Source organism: Aquarana catesbeiana, linkage group LG09 (genome assembly GCF_042186555.1).
Source record: "Aquarana catesbeiana isolate 2022-GZ linkage group LG09, ASM4218655v1, whole genome shotgun sequence".
Classification (NCBI taxonomy): Eukaryota; Metazoa; Chordata; class Amphibia; order Anura; family Ranidae; genus Aquarana; species Aquarana catesbeiana.
Window position 1 is genome coordinate 252,829,576 of NC_133332.1, and position 23,237 is coordinate 252,852,812.

General features: G+C 44.3%; 1 protein-coding gene across 3 annotated transcripts in view; it reads right to left on the reverse strand.

The window, feature by feature from the left end:
* Nucleotides 1-304: 304 nt before the first annotated feature.
* RBM34 (RNA binding motif protein 34) overlaps nt 305-23,237 on the reverse strand; it is a 91,226-nt gene continuing 68,293 nt past the window's right edge. For all 3 annotated transcript variants that reach the window (XM_073600195.1, XM_073600192.1, XM_073600194.1), the window contains exons 7-12: nt 22,710-22,753; nt 18,706-18,789; nt 14,049-14,112; nt 12,702-12,744; nt 8,457-8,575; nt 305-925 (exon numbers count right to left, since the gene is read on the reverse strand). In XM_073600195.1, the coding sequence (XP_073456296.1) occupies nt 674-925; nt 8,457-8,575; nt 12,702-12,744; nt 14,049-14,112; nt 18,706-18,789; nt 22,710-22,753 (606 nt within the window). In that variant the 3' untranslated portion in view covers nt 305-673. The remainder of the gene's footprint in view (nt 926-8,456; nt 8,576-12,701; nt 12,745-14,048; nt 14,113-18,705; nt 18,790-22,709; nt 22,754-23,237) is intronic.

Here is a 23,237-nt window from a genome sequence, read left to right on the forward strand (position 1 = left end):
CTGAGGGGCTACTGCCTGTGTCTGTACATTTATAATGTGGATCATGTGTTTCCTGTGCTAGGTGGGAGGCGTATATCTCTCTATAAGCTGTCCTGGAAAAAGTAGTTAACAGGTAATAACTGTTTTTATGACCCATTCATAAAATGCATGCCTCGATACTATGCATTTCTTCTGTTTGCTGATCACTGCAGATTCTCCAATGGAGAGAGTTATGTGATCAGCATTAAAAAAAAAAAAACCTTTTCAAAAGAGGTGCTTACTAGTAAGGTCATTACATGTATTTCCAAAGACATGGGCGGGGACATTTTCTATAAATGAGTTATCCATTTTATTGAGGTAATTAACTAAACACAAAAAATTCCTGGGGGTTGGCTCCTGTAATGTTCACTTAACAAAATTCTGTAACAATCAGCTACAAAATAAGATGGATGCTTGTGGAAAATGCTGTAGAAACACGTCTTCCAAGAGACCATGCTCCCCTTACTACCCCATATAGATACTCATCTTACCACTGCTTCCTTACCACTCCTTCACCAATCGATTTTAGTGCTGGCTGTAACAGAAGAGAAACAGTGATAAAGGTAAGTACCTGTAGAGCAGGAGGCCACTTTGCATCCTTGCCCATTGAAGGTAATGTCTCCTAAAATATCAAACTGTACTAGTGGAGCATGCTCTATGACTTCATTTTTTTCTTCTTAGTTTTGGGCTTCTTATTTTTACTCTTTGTGGCATCAGCAGTTTCACCCACAAAGCTCAACTTCTTCTTTAATTTTCCTGGTTTCTGTGATTGCAGCTTAGGTTTGAAGGCCGCCCCGTGATTCTGTGTGTTTTGTGCGCCACCGGGCAGGCAGCGCTTTACTCGAATTTTTCTCCCCATTAAGTCTGAATTGTTTAATTTCAGAGCCAATTGCACAGCATCTGTACCCTGAAAATAAAAGTGCAAAAAATATTGAATTGTTTATTACATCCAAATACCTCAGTATATGTAACCCTCAAAAAGAGCTAATTTTACATATAATCATACTAAGCATTTTGTTATATACAGTTTTGTGCAAAAGTTTTAGGTAGATGTGAAAAATGCTTTCAGATATAGAATTGTTAATAGGAAAGTAAATGAAGAGAAATCCAAATCAATATTTGGTGAAACCACCAACAAACTGCCACCTGCTACAGCCAAATATTTCAAATGTTGACTCATCAGTCCAGAGCACCTGCTGCCATTTATCTGCACCCCAGTTCCTATGTTTTCATGCATAGGACATGGAAACAAGGCTAAGCGACTCAACTAAGTCAATGAAGGCTACATCAGAAGATGTGCAGTAGTGCGATCAGCACAGACCTTGCAGAAAGCAGTGGAACTGAGGTAAACCTATCTATTGTCTGGAGAAGTCTGGCCAGAAGTGGTTTTCATGGAAGAACCACATCCAAAAAGCCTGATGTGGAAACAAGGCTAAGCAACTCAACTATACATGAAAACATAGGAACTGGGGAGCAGAAAAATGGCAGCAGTTGCTCTGGAGTCTGGACTGACGAGTCAACACATGAAATATTTGGCTGTAGCAGGAGGAAGTGTGTTGGCGAAGAGCTGGAGAGCAGTACCATGAGTGTCTGCAGGCAACTGTGAAGAATGGTGGAGGTTTCTTGCAAGTTTGGGGCTGCATTTCTGCAAATGGAGTTGGAGATTTGGTCAGGATCAATGGTGTCCTCAATGCTGAGAAAATAGGATTTTTATAACAGCTTACCTGTAAAATCCTTTTCTTGGAGTATATCACGGGACGCAGAGCACCGTAGTAATAACTATATGGGTTATGGGCCACCTTTAGGTGAATACACTGGTATAACCAAAAAGGAAACAGGAAGTCCCCCTCCCATACAGGGAGTACCTCAGTTTTTGTCGCAAAGCAATATATACATATCCCAATAAGAGGGGAAGGACCTCTGTGTTCCGCGATGTACTCCAAGAAAAGGATTTTTACAGGTAAGCGGTTATAAAAATCCTATTTTCTTTATAATATATCACGGACACAGAGCACCATAGAAATAACTATATGGGATTCCACCTGAGGGGAGGGAGACACAAAGCAAATTGCCGCCGCCAGGACCTATACTGCTGCCTGCAGCACACTGCGCCTGAAGGCGGTGTGCTCCTGCCATCTCACATCCATTTGACAAAATCTTGTGAATGTATGTACTGACGACCAAGTAGCGGGCTTGCAAATCTGAGCCACAGAGGCTTGGTGATGCACTGCCCAAGAAGCACTAACTGCCCTGGTAGAGTGCGCTTTAATCTTAAAGGGAGGAACCTTTCTTTTCAGGCCATAAGCCTGACTAATCCACTTAACAACAGTAGATTTCGATGCTGCCTGACCCTTTCTAGGCCTTCTGGCAACACAAGACATTAGTTTTACGTATCTGAGCAGTCTACTCTTAATTGTAGAAAGGCCAGAATTCTTCCTTTGACATACTTAGGAGGATGCCAACCCTTGGTTTTACACCAAGTGACATAGGCCTTCCAGACCCTGTAATAAATGGTCCTGGATGCTGGGTTTCTGGCATTGATCAGGATGGTTACTACCGAACCTGAAAGCCCCCAATTTTTTAGAATGTGGGCTCCAATAGCCACACCGTTAAATTTAGCGTTTGTAAGGCAGGATGGAATACCGGTCCCTGCGACAGCAGGTCCGGACCAGGTGGAAGAGTCATAGACTCCCCTACTGCCATTCTCCTGATCCCTGCGTACCAGGGTCTTCTGGGCCAGGCCGGGGCCACTAGGATTACCGGCTTCCCTTTTTCCCTGATCCTGTGAAGCAGCCGTGGTAGCAGCTGAACAGTAGGGAATGCATAAATCAGTGAAAACTGATCTCACGCGGTCACTAACGCATCTAATCCAAGTGCAAGTGGATCCCTTGTTCTCGCCACAAAGTTGTTCAACTTCTTGTTGAACTTGGACGCCAATAGATCTACGTCCGGCATACCCCATCTTTGGCATATGGCCAAAAGACATCGTGATGTAGAAACCATTCTCCCGGCAACAACAGTTGACGGCTCAGGAAATCTGCCTGCCAATTTTCCATTCCTAGAATGTAAACTGCAGATAGGCAAGGAACTTGTTTCTCTGCCCAAGACAGAATATGGTCCAACTCCCTTTGGGCTGCGTGGCTTCTGGTGCCCCCTTGGTGATTGATATATGCCACTGCTTTGGCATTGTCGGATTGTATCCTGACAGGAGCATTCCGCAACCTGGACGTCCAGGCTATTAGAGCCATACGTACTGCCCGAATCTCTAGGATATTGATGGGCAAGGTCTTCTCAAACTCTGACCACTTCCTTGAACAGTGGTCTCTTCCAGCCCCATAGGCTGGCATCCGTTGTTACTACTTTCCAGGAAACTGGAATGAAGGATTTCCCCTTCAGTAAATTCCTGGTTATCAACCACCAATTAAGACTCTGGTGTACCTTTTGGAGCCAGATTCATTGGATAATCCAAGGCTTGGCTCTGTTTGTTCCAAGCAGATAGAATACTGTGTTGCAACAGTCTTGAATGAAACTGGGCAAAGGGAACCGCTTCAAAGGAACCTACCATCTTCCCTAGTAATCTCATGCAAAAACGAATGGAAGGACTCTTCTTTGCCTTGACCAGCTCTCTTAGAGCTTTGAGGCAAGAACACAACCTTTCCTGGGTTGTATCTATGACTAGGCCCAAATACTGCAGCCTTCTTACCTGCTGTAAGGATGATTTCTCTAGACTGAGAATCCAACCCAGGTGTCTCAGATAACTGACTGTTCTGGACACCCCCTGATTAAACCCTGCTATTGACTGATCTACCAGTAGCAGGTCATCTAGGTATGCTATTATTGCAATACCCTGGTCCCTTAGTCTTACTAGTACTGGGGCTACCACCTTTGTAAACAGTCGGGGAACGGTGGCTAACCCGAAAGGCAAAGCCACGAACTGAAAGTGGCACTGCTTTACCGCAAACTGCAGAAACCTCTGTTGAGCGGGAAGTATTGGCACATGTAGATACGCATCCTTGATATCTATGGATGCTAGAACCTCTTCTCCACGTAGGGTGGAAACAACTGACCAAATCGACTCCATTCGAAAGGAGCAAATGTTTTAGGAAGTGATTCAGATTCCTGAGATCTAGAATGGGTCTGGACATTTGGTTTTGGTACCATAAAGAGATTTGAATAAAACCCCATGTCCCTCTCTTCCTAGGGAACCTCCCTGATAAAGTAATCGGTCCAGTTCCAGAAATAAGGACTTTTTCTTTACTGGGAACGTTTGATTTTAGAAAACGCAATGGTAGAAATTCTTGGAACTCTAGTTTGTAGCCTATGGCTACTACAGAGAGGACTCACTTGTCTTGGATTTCCTCTTGCCAAGTTTCTGAAAACCACCGCAGTCTTCCCACCTACTCGATCGAGCAGGGCTGCCCCTTCACAAGGAAGCCTTGGGACTCTTTTGTGGATTTCTGACTTCAGGGCATTCTGTAGCCCTGTGTCTTGTTATGAGGCACGGTTACAATCTTTCTTTTATGAGCGCAAAGCGAGACGCCTGATGATAGAATCCTTGATGGCGTCCACTGCAAAGTATAGGGCCCTAGGTAGCTCATCTAAACTTTGGGCCTCTTCAGTTTGAGCAGGAACTTTTTTTAATAACCTGCTTGACTTCATCCCGAAGGGACTGATGGGTGCCTATTGCTGCCACTGCAGGTTGTACTACCGCACCAGCTACAGCAAATGAGGCCTTAAAGTAGAGATTCCAACTTCTTATCAGCTGGATCACTAAGTACTTGTACGTTGTCCACTGGACAAGTTAAACTCCTGTTCACAGAGGAGATAGCCGCATCTACCGCTGGCAAATCCCATCTCTTTGAGAACTTTCTCCATAGGGAAAATAATTGAAAATCTGTTAGGAGGAGAAAACTGCTTATCTGGGTGATCCCAATCAGCATAAATCAGTTGCTCCAGTAACGGTGCATAGGGAAAGCATGAGAACCCTGTGGGGGTTTTAGCGAACCCAAAGAGGAGAAGGAAACATCCTTCACCTCTGCAGGAGGCAACTTCAGAATGAACCAAGTCCGTAAGGGATTTGGATTAGCAATTTATGAGATTGCGAAGTTGAGAAAGGTTCTTCAGATGCTGAATCCTCAGAAGAGGAGTCACCTGAACCTCCTTCTCTCAATGGCACCCCAATATCATCTGCCCCTTGTTGCTCCAATACTGGAAGGTCTCAGCAGGCAGGGAACCTGACCTCTCTGACGGTGGATGGTCCCCCCAAAACCCTCTGATGGCTGAGAGAGCAGGAGAAATCGCAATGCTGTCCGCAGAGCCTTACTGACACTGAGCACACACAGGGGAAGCATGGAATGTTGGAGCCAGGTATGTAGCTTTTACACCCTCTAGTGGCAAAACACAGGCAAGGCCTTGCATGCTCACACCAGAAAGACCAAGTGAATCATATAAATATATATTCCTTGTAATCTTTCTGACTTACCTGATCCCACCGCAGATCTGCTGGAAATTATCATAGACCCAGCCTTCACCCATCACGGCGGGCCGTGTCATGGCAGACCTTCAAGAACCGGGTCTCCTTTCACGGGTCCACTCCCTTGGACCTGTACAGCACCCTGCCGGAAAACTCTTTGGCAGTATCAACATGACCAAGTTGCCAGGTCCCAGGGTCCAGCTCTCAAAAGAGAAGCATTACAGGCAAAAAGCTTGTTTCTTCTTCCACGAGGCCCAGGTACCATCCATTTAGCTTTCAAGCATTTTAGATGGATCTGTTTGCACAGCCCCTTGAGTCAGGGATTACTTAGCGGAGCTCTTTTTGCACTTCACTAACCGGGACCAACACCTTAAAGACTGGCGAAATAACTGAGGTACTCCCTGTATGGGAGGGGTTATATAGGGAGGGGGACTTCCTGTTTCCTTTTTGGTTATACCAGTGTCCATCCACCTAAAGGTGGCCTATAACCCATATAGTTATTACTATGGTGCTCTGTGTCCCGTGATGTATGATAAAGAAATACAGGCAGATAGTTGCCCATCATGCCATACCATCAGGGAGACGTGAGATTGGCCCCAAATTTATTCTGCAGCAGGACAACAACCCCAACCATACAGCCAATGTCATTAGGAACTATCTTCTGTGTAAAGAAGAACAAGGAGTCCTGGAAGTGTTAGTTTGGCCCCTACAGAGCCTTAATCTCAACATTCTGGAGTCTGTCGGGGATTACATAAAGAAGGAAGGATTTCAGGATGTAGATATCCATAGAAGATCTGTGTTAGTTCTCCAAAATGTTTGGAACAACCTACCTGCTGAGTTCCTCCTAAAACTGTGCAAGTCTACCTAGAAGAACTGATGCTGTTTTGAAGGAAAAAGGCAGTCACGCCAAATTTTGATTTGGATTTCTCTTCTGCTCATTTACTTTCCATTGTGTTAAATGATAAAAACAAACACTTCTACTTTTGAATGCGTTCTTAATTTGCAGAATTTTTTTGGCAATGAACATTCAGATCAGTACACTTTGGGCCTTAAAATGAAAGCTGAGCTGCACCCAAATGGGGAATTTCTGCTTTCAGCACTCCTCCCCACTATGCCACATTTGGCATGTCATTTGGGGGGGGGGGTTGACAGGCACCCACTTATGCTCGGGCCACATAGGCGATCAGAATTGAAGTTCTCCTCTCCCCCTCCCTGCAACCTTCTTGAGGAGGCACAGCGGAACTCGCACCCGGATGTGAAGCCGCAAGCTGTCACAGCCGGGTGCCCACACTTGTAATGCCGGTGCGGGGGAGAGCAAGAGAAGCGAGGGTTCGGGTGGCCACATTGCTGGATCCTGGGACCAGCAAGTGTGTGTTAAGAGTCAGCAGCTACAAAAACGAGTTGTAAGACCTACCTAATGCCCAGGTCTTAGTTAAGTTTAAACAAAATCAAGTCAAACTGAGTGCTGCTCAGCCATTCAGACTGTCTTGTAACCTATTTGTTGGAGATTGTCATCTGGCCACCTCTCTGCCTCAGGCAATCAGAGGAAGCTTTGTATTTATTCATAGAATACAAAGTTCCCTGTGAATGGCTGAGCAGAGCTCAGTCTAAATTGATTTTTTTCCAGGTGTGGGATGGGAAGTTCCTACCCCCCCCTGCTGCAACAGTGCTGTATACATGGAGCTGAGGCTACATACAGTTTATACAGCACACACAGCTGCTACATCTGTTAGTGAAGTAAATAACCAATTTTGGGCCAAACAAACTATATAAACGTCACTAAAACCTGAAGAGCTGTAATGCTTCCTGTACACATTAAAGCAAATCTCCAGGTTTTCCGTGACTTTTATTAGTTCGTTTGAACCAAGCAAATGTGCTGCACTGGCTCTAAGCTTCAGTTCCATACAGTACACTGTGATGGGTTAAGGTGTGAGATATCGACTTCCCGTCTCACACCCTAAACATGACAGTCGTTCTGAGCAGTGCTCAACCATTCATAGACAGCTTTGCATTCTGTGAATGAATGTAAGGCTTCCTCAGATTGTCTGAGGCAGAGAAGCAGGCTGATGACATCAAGCTCTCCAACTCAACCAGAGGAAGCTTTTATTCATTCACAGAATCCGAGAGCGTGACAGCCTGCCTCTCCACCTCAGCCAATCTGAGGAAGCTTTGTATTTTATTTTTTTTTTTTTTCAGAACTCAAACCTGGAGATCGACTTTAACACAACAGTGCAGTGATCTAGCAAGACTTTAGGGCTTTAAAGTGGAACTGTAGCTGAATTAAACTGATTGTTAATTTTCTGACTAAACACATTCCAGGTACATCAAGATAAAAGTTGTGCAAACTTTTTTTTTTTTTTAAATCAGCCCCAGTCTTCGTAGAAAAGCAGTCTCTTAATCCTTGCTCTCTGGGGAAGCAGTGGTCTTACTGCAAAAGGTCCAACACATTCCCAGCTGCATCAGAGCTCTCTAATCAGTGGAGCATGAGCTTTGCTGATGGCAGAGCTTTATAGGTCAGGCTCTTATGGGGCGTGTTGGAGCTCTCTACAGATACCACTGCTTCCAAACAAACAGAACAGCAGGGATCCCACTCTGCGGCTGCTGGCAGAACACACGCTTTTCTACTTAGACAGTGGTTGCGTTAGAAAGCCAACACACTTTCAGATATTGAAACCTTCTGTATTGATGGACCTAAGGCCCCATTCACACCGGAGCGATTTTTTTATTTTTTTTTTGCTTGTAGCTCTAAAATGTTCAAAGTCAAATCCTATTCATTTCAATGGTTCCTGTTCACGTATGAGCGTTCTGTCACCTGAAGCTAAAAGCTGCGAAAACAGCCAGTAAACTGATATGCACAGGTGGGAATAGAGCCTAAAATTTATTTTGCCAGTTTAAACCAAAGTCTCCAATGAGCTTTTATTTTTTGGGGGGGGAGATATGCATTTTTATTTCTCTTTAGTCTTACCTGAAACAACACATAACCGAAGCCTTTACCAATCCCAGTTTTCTGGTCTCTGATGATACGAACGGCCTCTATGGTTCCACATTCAGAAAAGTGGTCCCTGAGAGCTTCTTCTTCCACATCTAAGATAAGAGAAACCAGATAAGTGATTGTACCAACTAAGAGCGATCCACTGAACGCCAGCGGGTTCCGGTTGATTTATTTGTCCATCTCATGTGGACCTACCCTCCGACATACAATGCGCTGTAAGTAATGAAAAAACTGAAATGACAAAAACTTATGACAAAAAAAGTATTAAGTATTCATACCCCTTGAAATTTTCCACATTTTGTCATGTTACAACCAAAAACTTAAATGTATTTTATTGGGATTTTACGTGGTAGACCAACACAAAGTAGCAAATAATTGTGAAATGGAAGGATAATGATAAATAGTTTTCAACATTTTTTTACAAATAAATATATGAAAAGCGTGGCTAGCATATTCAGCCCCCTTTACTCTGATACCCCTAAATAAAATCTAGTGGAACCAATTGCCTTCAGAAGTCACCTAATTAGTAAATAGAGTCCCCCTGTGTGTAATTTATTTTCAGTATAAAACACAGCTGTTCTGTGGAGCCCTCAGAGGTTTGTTAGAGAACCTTAGTGAACAAACAGCATCATAAGGGTCAAGGAACACACCAGACAGGTCAGGGATAAAGTTGTGGAGAAATTTAAACCAGGGTTAGGTTATAAAAAATATCCCAAGCTTTGAACATCCCACGGAGCTCTGTTCAATCCATCATCCAAAAATGGAAAGAGTATGGCACAACTGCAAACCTACCAACACATGGCAGTCCAACTAAACTGCCAGACCGGGCAAGGAGAGCATTAATTAGAGAAGCAGCCAAGAGGCCCATGGTAACTCTGGAGGACCTGCAGAGATCCACAGCTCAGGTGGGAGAATCTGTCCACAGGACAACTATTAGTTGTGCACTCCACAAATCTGCCCTTTATGGAAGAGTGGCAAGAAGAAAGACATTGTTGAAAGAAAGCCAGAAGAAGTCCTGTTTGCAGTTTGCGAGAAGCCATGTGAGGGACACAGCAAACATGTGGAAGAAGGTGCTCTGGTCAGATGAGACAAAAATGTAACTTTTTAGCCTAAAAGCAAAATGCTATGTCTGGTGGAAAATTAACACTGCACATCACCCTGAACACACCATCCCCACCGTGAAACATGGTGGTGGCATCATCATGTTGTGGGGAGGCTTTTCTTCAGCAGGGACAGGGAAGCTGGTCAGAGTTGATGGGAAGATGGATGGAGCTAAATACAGGGCAATCTTAGAAGAAAACCTGTTCGAGTCTGCAAAAGACTTGAGACTGGGGTGGAGGTTCACCTTCCAGCAGGACAACGACCCTAAACATACAGCCAGAGCTACAATGGAATGGTTTAGATCAAAGCATATTCATGTGTTAGAATGGCCCAGTCAAAGTCCAGACCTAAATCCAATTGAAAATCTGTGGCAAGACTTAAATTGCTGTTCAGACACTCTCCATCCAATCTGACAGAGCTTGAGCTATTTTGCAAAGAAGAATGGGCAAAAATGTCCCTCTAGATGTGCAAAGCTGATAGAGACATCCCCAAAAAGACTTGCAGCTGTAATTGCAGTGAAAGGTGGTTCTACAAAGTATTGACTCGGGGGGCTGAATACAAATGCACACCACACTTTTCACATATTTGTAAAAAATTTGGAAAACCATTTATCGTTTTCCTTCCACTTCACAATTTATGTGCCACTTTGTGTTGGTATATCACATAAAATCCCAATAAAATACATTTACGTTTTTGGATGTAACATGACAAAATGTGGAAAATTGCAAGGGGTATGAATACTATTTCAAGACACTGTACATAAGACCAGTGTTTTTTTTTTAGCAGGAACGTGGTTCTGGCACCTCCGGCACTGAATGTACATAATAGGAAGGGGTGGTGGGGTGTGCTGGAGGGTCCATTAATGCTGGCTGCTGGGGCATCTATAGTTCCTGAAGGAGAATTATTTTTGCATGGCATTCTATTGTTGCTTGGGAGGTCTATTATTGCTGGTGGGGAAATCTGTTGTTGCTGGGGGGAGGGTTAATTGCTGCTGGAGGGCATCTATTTTTGTGTGCCAGTCTATTGTTGCTTGTGAGAGATCTATTGATGCTGGTTGGGTTTATGTTGCTGGGGGGTCAATTGTTGCTGGAAGGGATCTACTATTGAGGTAGGGGTCTATTGTTGCTGGCTGATGGAGAGTCTATGGATGCTGGGCTGGCTGCTAGGAAATCTGTTGTTGCTGCTGGGTTCTATTGTTGCTGTGGGGGATCTATATTACTGCTTTTCTTGTTAAAAAGGGAGTCTCGCGAAATTTTTTTTTTTTAAAAGTCAGCAGCTACAAATACTGCAGCTGCTGACTTTTAAAATATGGACACTTACCTGTCACAGGGTCCAGCGATGTCTGCATCCGAGGCCGGACCGTCCCTCGGTCCTTGGATGCTGCCGCCGCCATCTTCGGTATGGGAATCAGGAAATGAAGCCTTGTGGCTTTACCTACCGGTTCCCTACTGCGCATGCGCGAGTCGCGCAGCGCAATCTGAATGGTCCGTGCTGTCTCTGGGACCTTTGTGTGTCCCAGCAGACAGCGCGGCGGGACAGGAAGAGGCATAGACTCCCGTGGGAGTCTATGCCCGGAATTGGGTGCAAATACCTGTCTTAGACAGGTATCTGCACCCCCCTCCCCCCTGAAAGGTGCCAAATGTGACACCGGAGGGGGAGAGGGTTCCGAAAAGCAGAGGTTCAATTTTTGTGTGAACCTCCGCTTTAACAAATTCCATGGTTCTGGATTCACTAAAAGGGGCGGTACTTGGAGGTGGGTAAGGGGTTGGGATCAAGGGATGATGCTCAGGAGGTGGGTGGGGCCAGACCAGACCAATCCAATTAGCAATAGTAGATTTCGATGCTGCCAGACCAGAAGTGACTGAAGGGAGGAGTTCCTGTACCTTTTATTTGAGGAAAAAAGCCCTGCGTAAGACTATTACTGCTCCAGGCAGTCTTCCATCATCCACTGGCAGTTCCTCCCCACAGTATCCACATGCAAACAAACAGGCTACATTAGCGCCATTTTGATTTCTTAATATCCAACAAGCTTTACTTCAAGCAGCACAAACTCACAAAGCCAGACCCTCCATGGCCAATGTGGGTTTGAGTTTTCAAATCTTGCAATAAAGCTTGTTGCCCATTAACCACTTGCCCTCTGGAAGATTTACCCCCGTTCATGACCAGGCCATTTTTTGCGATACGGCACAGCATTACAATTGCGCAGTCATGCAACGCTGTGCCCAAATAAAATGTATGTCCTTTTTTCATAAAAATAAAGCTTTCTTTTTGTGGTATTTGATCACTGCTGCGGGTTTATTTTTTGTGATATAAACAAAAAAAGACCGACAATTTTGAAAAAAAAAAATTTATATATATTACTTTCTGCTATAAGACAGATCTAATAAAAAAAATGTAAAAATAAAATCTAATTTCTTCATCAATTTAGGCCAAGATGTATTCTGCTACATGTTTTTGGTAAAAAAAAAAAAAATCCCAATAAGGGTATATTGATTGGTTTGCGCAAAAGTTAGTGTCTACAGACTATAGGATATATACTGGAATTTTTTTTTTTTACTAGTAATGGCGGCGATCAGTGACTTATAGCGGGACTGTGACATTGCAGCGGACAAATCTGACACAAAGTGACACTAATATAGGGATCAGTGCTAAAAATATGCACAGTCACTGTACTAATGACACTGGCTGGGAAGGGGTTAATAGGGGCGATCAAAGGGTTAACAATGTTTCTAGGAAGCGCTTACTAACTGTAGGGGAGGTGCTTGTACTGTGGGAAGGCAGAGATCCATCTTCCTGCTTAGAAACACAAGATCACAGCCTTCCTATGGCTCAGAACGATGATCTGCCTTGTTTACATATGCAGACCGCCGTTCTGCCCGTCTGCCAAGTGATCGGCAGGCCCCAGAGGACATCGTGTCCACCGGACCTGCTGATTGGCTCCCACTGTGTCCAACCACAGCAGGAGCGGGTCGTCGAAGGCTTTGCCGCCGTATATGAACTGTATATGTTCTGCAAATGGTTAAAAGAGAAATAATAGAAGTGCGGTCTGTTTGCATGATCCGTGAAACATGACACATTTAGACTGGATTGAATTAAGACAATGGGTAGAGATCTTACCATATGGAAGATTTCCTACAAAGGCGGATTTCTTGTTGTCATGCTATAAGAAAAAATAAAATGTAGTTTATGACCATTGGACAAGCATTGAGTGGAATCATAAAGACAGAATTAAAGACAGCTGGTTGGTGGCAAGTTGTGCAATGTATGGAACAAAAAAAATTGCTAGAAGCAAGAGGAAAAAGTTTGCAGAAGGAAGAGACATTACATGCTCCAAAAGTCCTTGTTCACACGAGCGTACATTTGTGCGAAGGGCTGTTTTAGCCCGCATGGGATGCACAGGAGTTCCATGCATCCACGTGCAGGCAGTCCCACTCAAGTCTGTTGGGACGCAAAGCTCCCAATTTTAAGCCTGTGCCCAACAAACATGAATGGGGCTGTATGCAAGAAACACCTGTGCAGGCAAAAAGGAAGGAACAGTATAGCACGGGAAAGGGGCCCAATAGGGAGCAGTATAGCACGGGGGGGCCAATGGGGAGCAGTATAGCATGGGGGGGGGGGCCCAACAGGGAGCAGTATAACACAGGGGGCCCAATAGGGAGCAGTGTAGCACAGAGGGGCAAGTAGGGTGGGGGGGGTGCAGTATAGCACAGGGGAGGCCAGGAGGGTGCAGTATAGCACAGGGCCAGGAGGCGACAGGATAGTACAAGGCAGGGGCCAGGAGGCAACAGGATAGCGCAGGGAACACTATAGTACGGGGGGGGGGGTTAGGACAGGAGGGAACAGTATAGCCAAGTAGGAATAGTGTAGAGGGGACAGGAGGAAACAGTACAGGGGCACCCGGAGGGAAAAGCATAGCACACGGGGGCCAGGTAGGAAAAGAATAGCAGAGGGGGGGGGGGGGGGGGGGGGGCAGAAGAGAACAACATAGCACAGGAGGGCAAGGAGAGAACAGTATGGGGGGGGGGGGGGGCAGGAGTATAGCTCGGGGGGTCAGGACACAGCAGTACCACAGCACACAGGGGCCCAGGAGGGAACAGGGGAACAGTACAGCGCAGGGGGGCACAATACTGGGATCTGTAGCGTTTTTCTTATGCAGAGTAGCTGCTGAATCGTATCTTGCACCCCGATTTCCACCCCTGTCCCTCCCAACTGATGTCACACACAGTCATCTGGGATGGACATGAGGGGAGGGCTGGTTGGGATCGCTGCACGACAGTGGTGCAAGTTGTTTATCTGTCTCCGTCTGTCAGCTATGCATGGATGCAATCCACTATTCATCTGCTTGTGATGATCGAGTAGATCGTGGTGGAACCATTGGGGACCTCTCGCAGAAGCCCGGTTGAGAAAAAAACTGGTGTACTATAATTTTGTAATTTGGTTTAGGTACATTTAAAAGCAGCTTACCGTAGAGCTCTTTGAGGCAAGATCCACTCTGATGTGGAATCCATTGCTGATCTCTGTACCGTTCCTAGTTATAAAAATAATTGAACATGATTAGTGTGAGCAGGTGAAACAGATTTGTAGGTGAACCCAAGCAAGCATTTCCATTTCATCTGCTGAAACTGCAACCTAAGGGGTCCATTTATGAAGCAGGTACATGGCCTAACAGCAGAAATACACCACACAATTAAAGAACAGCAGTGTGCTTTACAAATGTGCATTGCACTCACCCTGGCTTCGGAACTCTGCAGTAAAGTGCAATTAAAATAAAGAGGGAGGGGAAAGTCAGGAAGACAGCCTGGTCAAGTGAACTAGGACAGTCACCATATCCACCCGGCTCTCCTCCAATCACAGAGTTCTCTCTGCAGCATTACATTGACATGACCTGTAGTGTGCAGTAGCATTGCAATGGAGAGCAAATAGTGGTATGTAAGCAGACCCCTAAACAGTGAGGCAGGAATTATACATCGGTCAGCAATGGCAGAACCCACATTTTAATGCTTACAGTTTCCCTTTAAGGGTCTGTGTAAACAGGCTTTTGCTTGCTTTAAAATGGCTTCTCTCTCACATTCGTTCTCCAAGCCCTAAACAAATCCCTAACTCCAGCTGCAGAGCTCCTCCAACACCGCCAGCTCCAGAGCTGATCCACCTTCGCGATTTGCTTTTCAGACCACAATAGACAAGAAGTGAGGAGGAATTGTATCGCCGGCTCCACCACCAGATTTAACCTCCTAATTACTGGACAAGCACGCCGCAACTGCTCTCATTGTGCATGGTTGCAGGGCGGTTTCAGCACGGTCCATTCCCTTGAATGGGTTGCACTCAGCTGACAGCACTGTCCGTCAAGCTCGATAGGTGGTATAATTCCTTCCGTGGAATGTGTACACCTCCAACCATGTACATTTTCATATGCGTTGGACATGGGGGTCACTGCGTAAAAAGGTTTTTCTTGGCACCTTACAGCATTTGCTATACCGTGTCCATATCATTATAGGATCCTTGACTTCACTTTACCTGCCCTCATTACATATTGCCTTCCTAAAGGGCCCCTTGAACTGCAGTAAAAGGAACCCTGGCTGACAAAAGCATGGCACGTGTATAGGAGACGCTTATTAACCTAAACTGATGAATATTTCAGGGTGAAAGAGGGAGGCTATTGCTAATGGTTTCCTAAGCAGCAGTAGAAAGGACATCAGGGGTCTCAAACTGGTGCCCCTCCAGATGTCGCAAAACTACAAGTTCCATCATGCTTGTAACCATCGACATTGCAATGCCTTGTGGGACTTGTAGTTTTGCAACAGCTGGAGAACTGTCAGTTTGAGACTCCTGGTCTACATCCTCCGGGTGCTTTTGGTAGTCAGATGCCTGTCCAAATCTTATGGCTACAATAGGCATTGTACAGTATGTATGCATGTGAGACCTTAGATTGTAAGCTCCTTGACCACAGTGACTGATGTGGATGTACAATAGGATTTTTATAACAGCTTACCTGTAAAATCCTTTTCTTGGAGTACATCACAGGACACAGAGCACCATAGTAATAACTATATGGGTTATAGGCCACCTTTAGGTGAATGGACACTGGTAAAACCAAAAAGGAAACAGGAAGTGCCCCTCCCTATATAACCCCTCCCATACTGGAAGTATCTCCGTTTTTGTAGCAAAGCAATATATACACATATCCCAATAAGAGGGGAGGGACCTCCAAGAAAAGGATTTTAAAGGTAAGCGGTTATAAAAATCCTATTTTCTTTATCGTACATCACAGGACACAGAGCACCATAGTAATAACTATATGGGATGTCCCAAAGCAATGCCACCTGAGGGGATCGAGACACAAAGCAAAACAGCCGCCGCCAGGCGTGAGGACCTATACTGCTGCCTGCAGCACACTGCGCCCGAAGGCGGTGTCCTACCACCTCACATCCATTTGATAAAATCTTGTAAAATGTATGTACTGACGACCAAGTAGCGGCCTTGCAAACCTGAGCCACAGAGGCTTGGTGATGCACTGCCCATGAAGCACTGACTGCCCTGGTAGAGTGCGCTTTAATCTTAAAGGGAGGAACCATTCTTTTCAGGCCATGGGCCTGACTAATCACCTGACAAATCCAATTAGCAATAGTAGATTTCGATGCTGCCTGACCCTTTCTAGGGCCTTCTGGCAACACAAACAAAACATCAGTTTTCCATATCTGAGAAGTCGCTTTCAGGCTTTGAAGCGGTGTTCCATCTGAATTTATACTTAAAGGGAGTGCTCCTAATCTCAGCTTGTTACCTGTATAAAAGACACCTGTCCACAGAAGTAATCGGATTCCAATCTCTCCACCATGACCAAGAGCAAAGGGCTGTCCAAGGATGTTAGGGACAAGATGTAGACCTACACAAGGCTGGAATGGGCTACAAGACCTTCGCCAAGCAGCTTAGTGAAGGTGACAACAATTGGTGCGATTTTTTACAGAATGGAAGAAACACAAAACTCTCAATCTCCCTCTGTCTGGGGCTCCATGCAAGATCTCACCTCATGGAGTTTCAATGATCGCGAGAACAGTGAGGAATCAGCCCAGAACTACACGGGAGAATCTCATCAATGATCTCAAGGCAGCTGGGACCATAGTCACCAAGAAAACAATTGGTAACACACTACACCGTAAAGGGCTGAAATCTTGCAGCGCCCGCAAGGTCCCCCTGCTGAAGAAAGCACATGTAAAAGACCCATCTGAAGCTGGCTAATGAACATTCGAACGATTCAGAGGAGAACTGGGTGAAAGTGTTGTGGTCAGATAGGACCAAAATCAAGCTCTTTGGAATCAACGCAACTCGCCATGTTTGGAAGAAGAGGAATGCTGCCTAAGATGATGAACGGGGCCATGTACTGTCAAATCTTGGTTGAGATCCTCCTTCCCTCAGCCAGGGCATTGAAAATGGGTTGTGGAGGCATCTTCCAGCATGACAATGACCCAAAACACATGGCCAAGGCAACAAAGCAGGGGCTCAAGAAGAAACACATTAATATCCTGGAGTGGCCTAGCCAGTCTCCAGACCTTAATCCCATAGAAAATATGTGGAGGGAGCCGAAGGTTCGAGTTGCCAAACATCAGATAGAAACCTTAATGACTTGGAGAGGATCTGCAAAGAAGATCCAGAGATGTGAGCAAACCTGGTGGCCAACTACAAGAAATGTCTGACCTCTGTGATTGCCAACAAGGGTTTTGCCACCAAGTACTAAGCCATGTTTTGCGAATGGGTCAAATGCTTATTTCACTCATTAAAATGCAAATCAATTTCTAACTTTTTTGAAATGTGTTTTTCTGGATATTTTTGTTATTCTGTCTCTCAATGTTAAAATTACAGACTGATCATTTCTTTGTCAGTGGGCAAACATACAAAATCAGCAGGGGATCAAATACTTTTTCCCCCTCACTGTAACATCTTTAGGAAAACTCCCATATATCATTTGGCTTGGTGTGTTTTTGAAACATACAATGGAGTATTCTATTTATGACAAGTTCTTTTCTGTCTGGTAGATAATTTGCTATAGTGAAGTAGGTGTTGTACATACAGAGCTTCTTATTTGTTGGACAAATCAATTTAGTTGAAGTCAAGCTGCACAAATTCCATCTTGGAAGATACCATCTCTCTGGTTCCTCATCGTGACACGACAGGTGAACATTTCATGTATTCATGTCCATAACTGGGGACCTACCATGGGTAGGATTCGAACCCTAATGGTTTTCTCAACACGATTTGATAATTTCCACAGACTTCCACTGTGGGGACATAGTCCTCCTATGACACACTGATATCTCTAGGATGGTTATTTTGTGGCTCCTGCACTGACATTTACTTACCTGGTGGTACCTCTGGGGTATGAACGGTCTCTCAGACGACTCATTGTAACTTTGATGTATGTGAATTGTGCATGACTATAGACCAGTGTTTCTCAACTCCAGTGCTCAAGGTGCCCCAACAGGTCATGTTTTCAGGCATTCCATTATTTTGCACAGGTGATTTGATCAGTTTCAATGCCTTAATAATTACCATAGCCGTTTCAGGATTTCCCTCAGATGAAACGGCTATGGTAATTATTAAGGCATTGAAACTGATCAAATCACCTGTGCAAAATAATGGAATGCCTGAAAACATGACCTGTTGGGGAGCCTTGAGGACAGGAGTTGAGAAACACTGATATAGACAATAGCGCTATATGGCCCCATGTTATATTGTCTGCAAATGTGTTTTTTTTTCTGTCCACAGTGAAAATCTTGTAAAATAATTAAAGACTCCTGAAGAAGCCACCTTTTTGGCAAAACATGTTGAGCAAAAATCGATGTACTATATACCTGGATCGCATGTGATCTTTATTCAAATCTTCTAAAACAAAGTATTTTAAATGTACCCAATAAAGTTTGACATGGTTTTTAAAATTATTATGTAGTACATTGTTTGTGTGGCACCTCAGAAGTCCCCAAACTTGTGTTCTTTATGTATTCTTTAACTTTTGGGATGCAGTGCCTCAGACCTCTGGCTGGCAAACCTTTTTTCACTAATGTAACCGTTATGGTAAGGCCTTGTGAAAAGCCAGCTCATGTGGCCACTACTAACATTTTCAGGTACTTACCGTACAAGAGCTTTAGTTGCACTTTCTTGGTCTTTGAAAAGCACATACGCGTTAATGTTTTTCCTTTTAGGATGTATTTTCCGTCTGAAAAGAAGGGAAACGTTTTCTCATTAAAGAGGAACTTTAAAGAGGAACTGCAGTCTGCTCACATAATTTGTAGTAAAAACATCTTTGCCATTCTGAAGCTTCCCTCCAACCACTTTGCATATTATTTTATATATATACTGTGATTCTGTACTTGCCAAATATGCTGCAGAAATCTCCCTCCAGAGTCTGGCTGCATCCATTTTTACTGTGGGCAGCTGAAGCTGCTGCCTGTTCACTTCCTAGATTTTCACAGACACACCTCCAGCTCTGCAGCTCTCATTGGCCCTTGTATGACTCGCACCCCCTCCCTTCCTGGCAATCTCTCTCTCTAGAGAGAGAGAGAGAGAGAGAGAGAGAGAGAGAGAGAGAGAGAGCTGTGCATGATATCATAAGCCTAGGCTAATGACCAGATAAGAAACAGGAAGTGGGATGTATAAGGTATTAACTGGCAGAAAAAAAAATGTTTAACTATCCAAATTTAAAACAAGGGCAGAAGATTTAATAGATGGAAAAATGACTGAAGTTCCACTTTAAGCCCCTTTTCATGTCGGGCCAATTTGACATGTCAAATCGCATGCCAAATCAGAGCCTATTGCCGTCTTTGCGGTGCTGCACCGATTCCCAAAAGTAGCTCCTGCACTGCTTTTGGCAGCTTTAACACAGATGTCTTTCAAATCGCCCCCGAACTCACAAAATTTCAAACCTGCTGGCTTAAACTAACAACAATGCATGGCTTAAAGTGGATGTAAACCCAATGTCATCCTTTCTAAACTACTGCCATAGGGGTTATCTATAAGGATATACACGCCTCCTGCATGTATCTTTACCTGTCAAATGTCTCCCCTCTGTCTGTTATGAGACCCGAAAAACTGCATATTCTGTGGGCGGGTCTGTTGTCTGGAGCTCGGTGGGTGGAGTCGTGATGTCAGTAGAGTCCCCGCCCACCTCTACACTCCCCTTGTCAATATGCATTTTCTCCTGTGTATTTCTTACACTGAACTTCTGCTATGGTCTCTAACATCCAGTGAAAAGTAACCACATGACTTCAGCATGCTGAGGTGTGGAACAGCCAATCCTGGCAGAGCTGCTGAAGAAAGGAGTGGGGGAGGGAATAAAAAAATAATGCCTGTGTCTTAGGCTGTCACTCACAGCAAGGGGGAGGATTTGACAAAGTTTTTTCTCAGTTTGTCAAGATTTATCTCACTGAACAATAAAAGAGAATTGCTCAGAGATGGATTAACTCTGTGTGGCAAGACTGGACTCAAATGATAGGAAATCTTATACTCTACAGTATGATATATAAAAAAAAAAAAAAATTCGGGTTTACATCCACTTTAAGTGAACCGGTCAGTACCATAAGGCTGCATTCACACATCAGCATCTTGAATCACGGGCAGATCTGCCGCGATCTGAAAGCATCAATATGTGAATGACAAATTGCGGGACTCGCATTTGAAATGCCACCTAAAGTCTCGGTGCGGGTCTGGCGCGATAAATTGCGCTGCAATCATGGTAATCATATCGCCCAAAAGTAGCTCCTGAACTTTTTTAAGCGACATGCTTCCCGGTATGCGGGTTGCCGCAAATGCAGCGCGATTTATCACGGCAGATCCGCACCGCGATTTTAGGGGTCATTCAAATGCGAGTTGCGCGATTTGACATTTACACTTCGACGCTTACAAATCTGCACACAATTCAAAACGCTGAAGTGTGACTGCAGCCTAATGGCATCAAATAGGCTGCAGCACTGCCTGTATCTAAACCAACTGAAAAATATAATATATTGCATCAGGCGCTAGATATGGTGGCTGCAACAGTTTTTTTTTGTTTCGTTTTTTAACATACTCCTCTAATTTCTGATTTCACTTGTGATCTTACCAATATCACACTTCCCAAGACGACGCTCACTCACTGTACACACTATCTATGGAGGTGTTGTCACCATAGGCTGCTCTCCTATTAATAGCGAAACTGGTTTTAGGGACTTTGAATGAAGGCATGACCTGGTAAAGCCAGTTCACTCAAAGTCCCGCCCCCTTGCTCCCTCCCCAATAGGCTGCTCTCCTGATTTGAACTACAAACACCACTCCCTCAGCCTAAGATCACACTGGCACTTGGAAAACACTGCATTTGCACAGGAATTGCACCGCATTTTTGTGCTCATCACATGCGATGTCTGGCCGGTACGATTTAACCATACATTTTGTATTGCTCAAATTGTATCACATCCACACCAAAATAGTGCAGGGCCCTATTTTTTGCCTCCGCACTTGAATCACATCGCATGGGTATTGACACCCATGTGATGCGATTCTGGCAATCGCACTGCGATTTGCGATCAGTTTCAGGTGTCATTAATTTACCATTGACACCCACAGCAGATCGCATGCGATTGCCATGCAATGTGGGGAAACGCAGCAAATTTTGTGCATTTCCCGCATTGCCTTAGTGTGAACCAGGGCTGAAGGAGTCAATTGTTTTCCCCCAGGGTTCAGCTTAAAGCTCGGTTTAAACCTACGCAGTTTGCTTTTGATCCGTTTCTGCAGTGCTTTTTGCGTTCTACTGTCTGATGTCTTCTATAATGCTCTACGTATCATGAAGAGGCTCATCAAACCCTAAAAGGACCAGAGGAGCAGAATAATTTCAATGACTTTTGCTTCAAAAGCAGCAAGAGTCGGATGCTGCAGCCACAGGACTTTTTCGCATCAGCGGACAACCAGGAGAATCTCCTCACACCCTGGCCAATGTACCATGAAGAGGCTCATAACAAAGTCATAGAGCCAAAGGCGCAGCAATATTTATGTGACATATTTCTACCATCAGAGTGACAGGAAAATTACAGTGTGCTTTTTTTTTTTTTTTTTTTAGATTAGTGTGTTTTTCTTATATTGGTGTGATTTGTCATATATAAGTGTGCTTTTTTTTAAATTGGTGTGATTTTCTTATATTAGTGTGCTTTTAAGGTGCATTAGATGCTGAAATAGCTCAGTTGGGAGAGTGTTAGACTGAAGGTCCCTGGTTCAATCCCAGGTTTCAGCAACTGCACATGCACCTTTGTAGTATTATATCAGATGAAAGCTATTCGGCCTCTTTGATTTATTAAAGCCATGGAGGGAATGCTGGTAAGGAGAGTATATGGCGGTCGGAGAGGTTTGCCAAGGAAAATTTAAAAGAATCCACTTTTGTTGGGCTGAAAGGTGCATGCCTGATGAAGGGGTCCTGGGTGGCTCCGAATGTCGCTTCTATTTATTTTTTTGATACTAGGTGATTCAAATTTTGGACCCAATTTTGGAGATCCTGGTGTGCTGGTGACACTTTCTTCTCTGTTTGCAGTCGGTTCCAGCCGTTGGTCATTTCAGCACCCAATTTAAGATGCAGCCCTTTGTGCAGGTACGTGTGCATTGGGAGTATTGCATTGGAGGGAATTTAAAAAGACGCGCGGCCATTCACTAAAATTTGAAGAGAAGCCGTTTAACCTTAAACTGCGTAGAGGGTTCTTTACTGCAAGAGCGGTAAGGATGTGGAATTCTCTTCCACAAGCAGTGGTTCCAGCGTGGAGCATCGATAATTTCAAATAACTATTAGCACCTAAACGACCATAACATACAGGGGTGTTATACAATGTACTATTAACATAAAAACACACACAGGTTAGACTTTTGTCTTTTTTCAGCCTCACCAACTAACCAAATCGCATGGCACCGCAGTTCCATGTAATCTGGTGCCTGCAAACACACTGCATTTGGAGCACCATTAACAATGCACTGACACCCTCATCGGATTGTAAAAGCAATGCATTTTGAACACGGTGGGGGAAACGCACAGGGAACACACCTTTCCTGCACCGTGTTCTGGTGTAATCCAGCCCTTCACCTTTGTAGCCAAAGAAGAAAAAAAATATATATATATCAACTTACTGGATAGTTGCAACTTTTTTGGAGAGGGAGGCATCAGCCCGAGCCTAGAAAAAGCAGAAACAAAAGAATTAACATTCATAGACAGAGTGACGAGCAGCTGTGAATCATTTACAGCACAAGAGACTTTGGGGGAGATTTACTAAAACTGGAGAGTGCAAAATCTGTTGTGCATGGGAGCCAATCAGCTTCTAACTTCAGCTTGTTTAATGAAGCTTTGACAAAAAAAAAAAACTGGAAGCCGATTGGTTTCTATGCAGAGGTGAACCTGTGCAGATTTTGCACTCTCCGGTTTTAGTAAATCAGTGCAAAAAAGTCAGCCAAAAGTCAAGCAAATACATAAAAAGCCTCGGACGTACTGTATTAAAGGGTATGGAAACCCCAACAATGCTTTCTTTTGGTTTGTTACATATAATATTGAAAGTGTTCTGTTTGAAAAGTGCAAAAAAAAAAAAAAAGAATTGCCGGTTGATCCTGACAGAAATCCAGTACTGTCCTGTACAGCATTATCAGGCCTGTCCAGTTCATCTA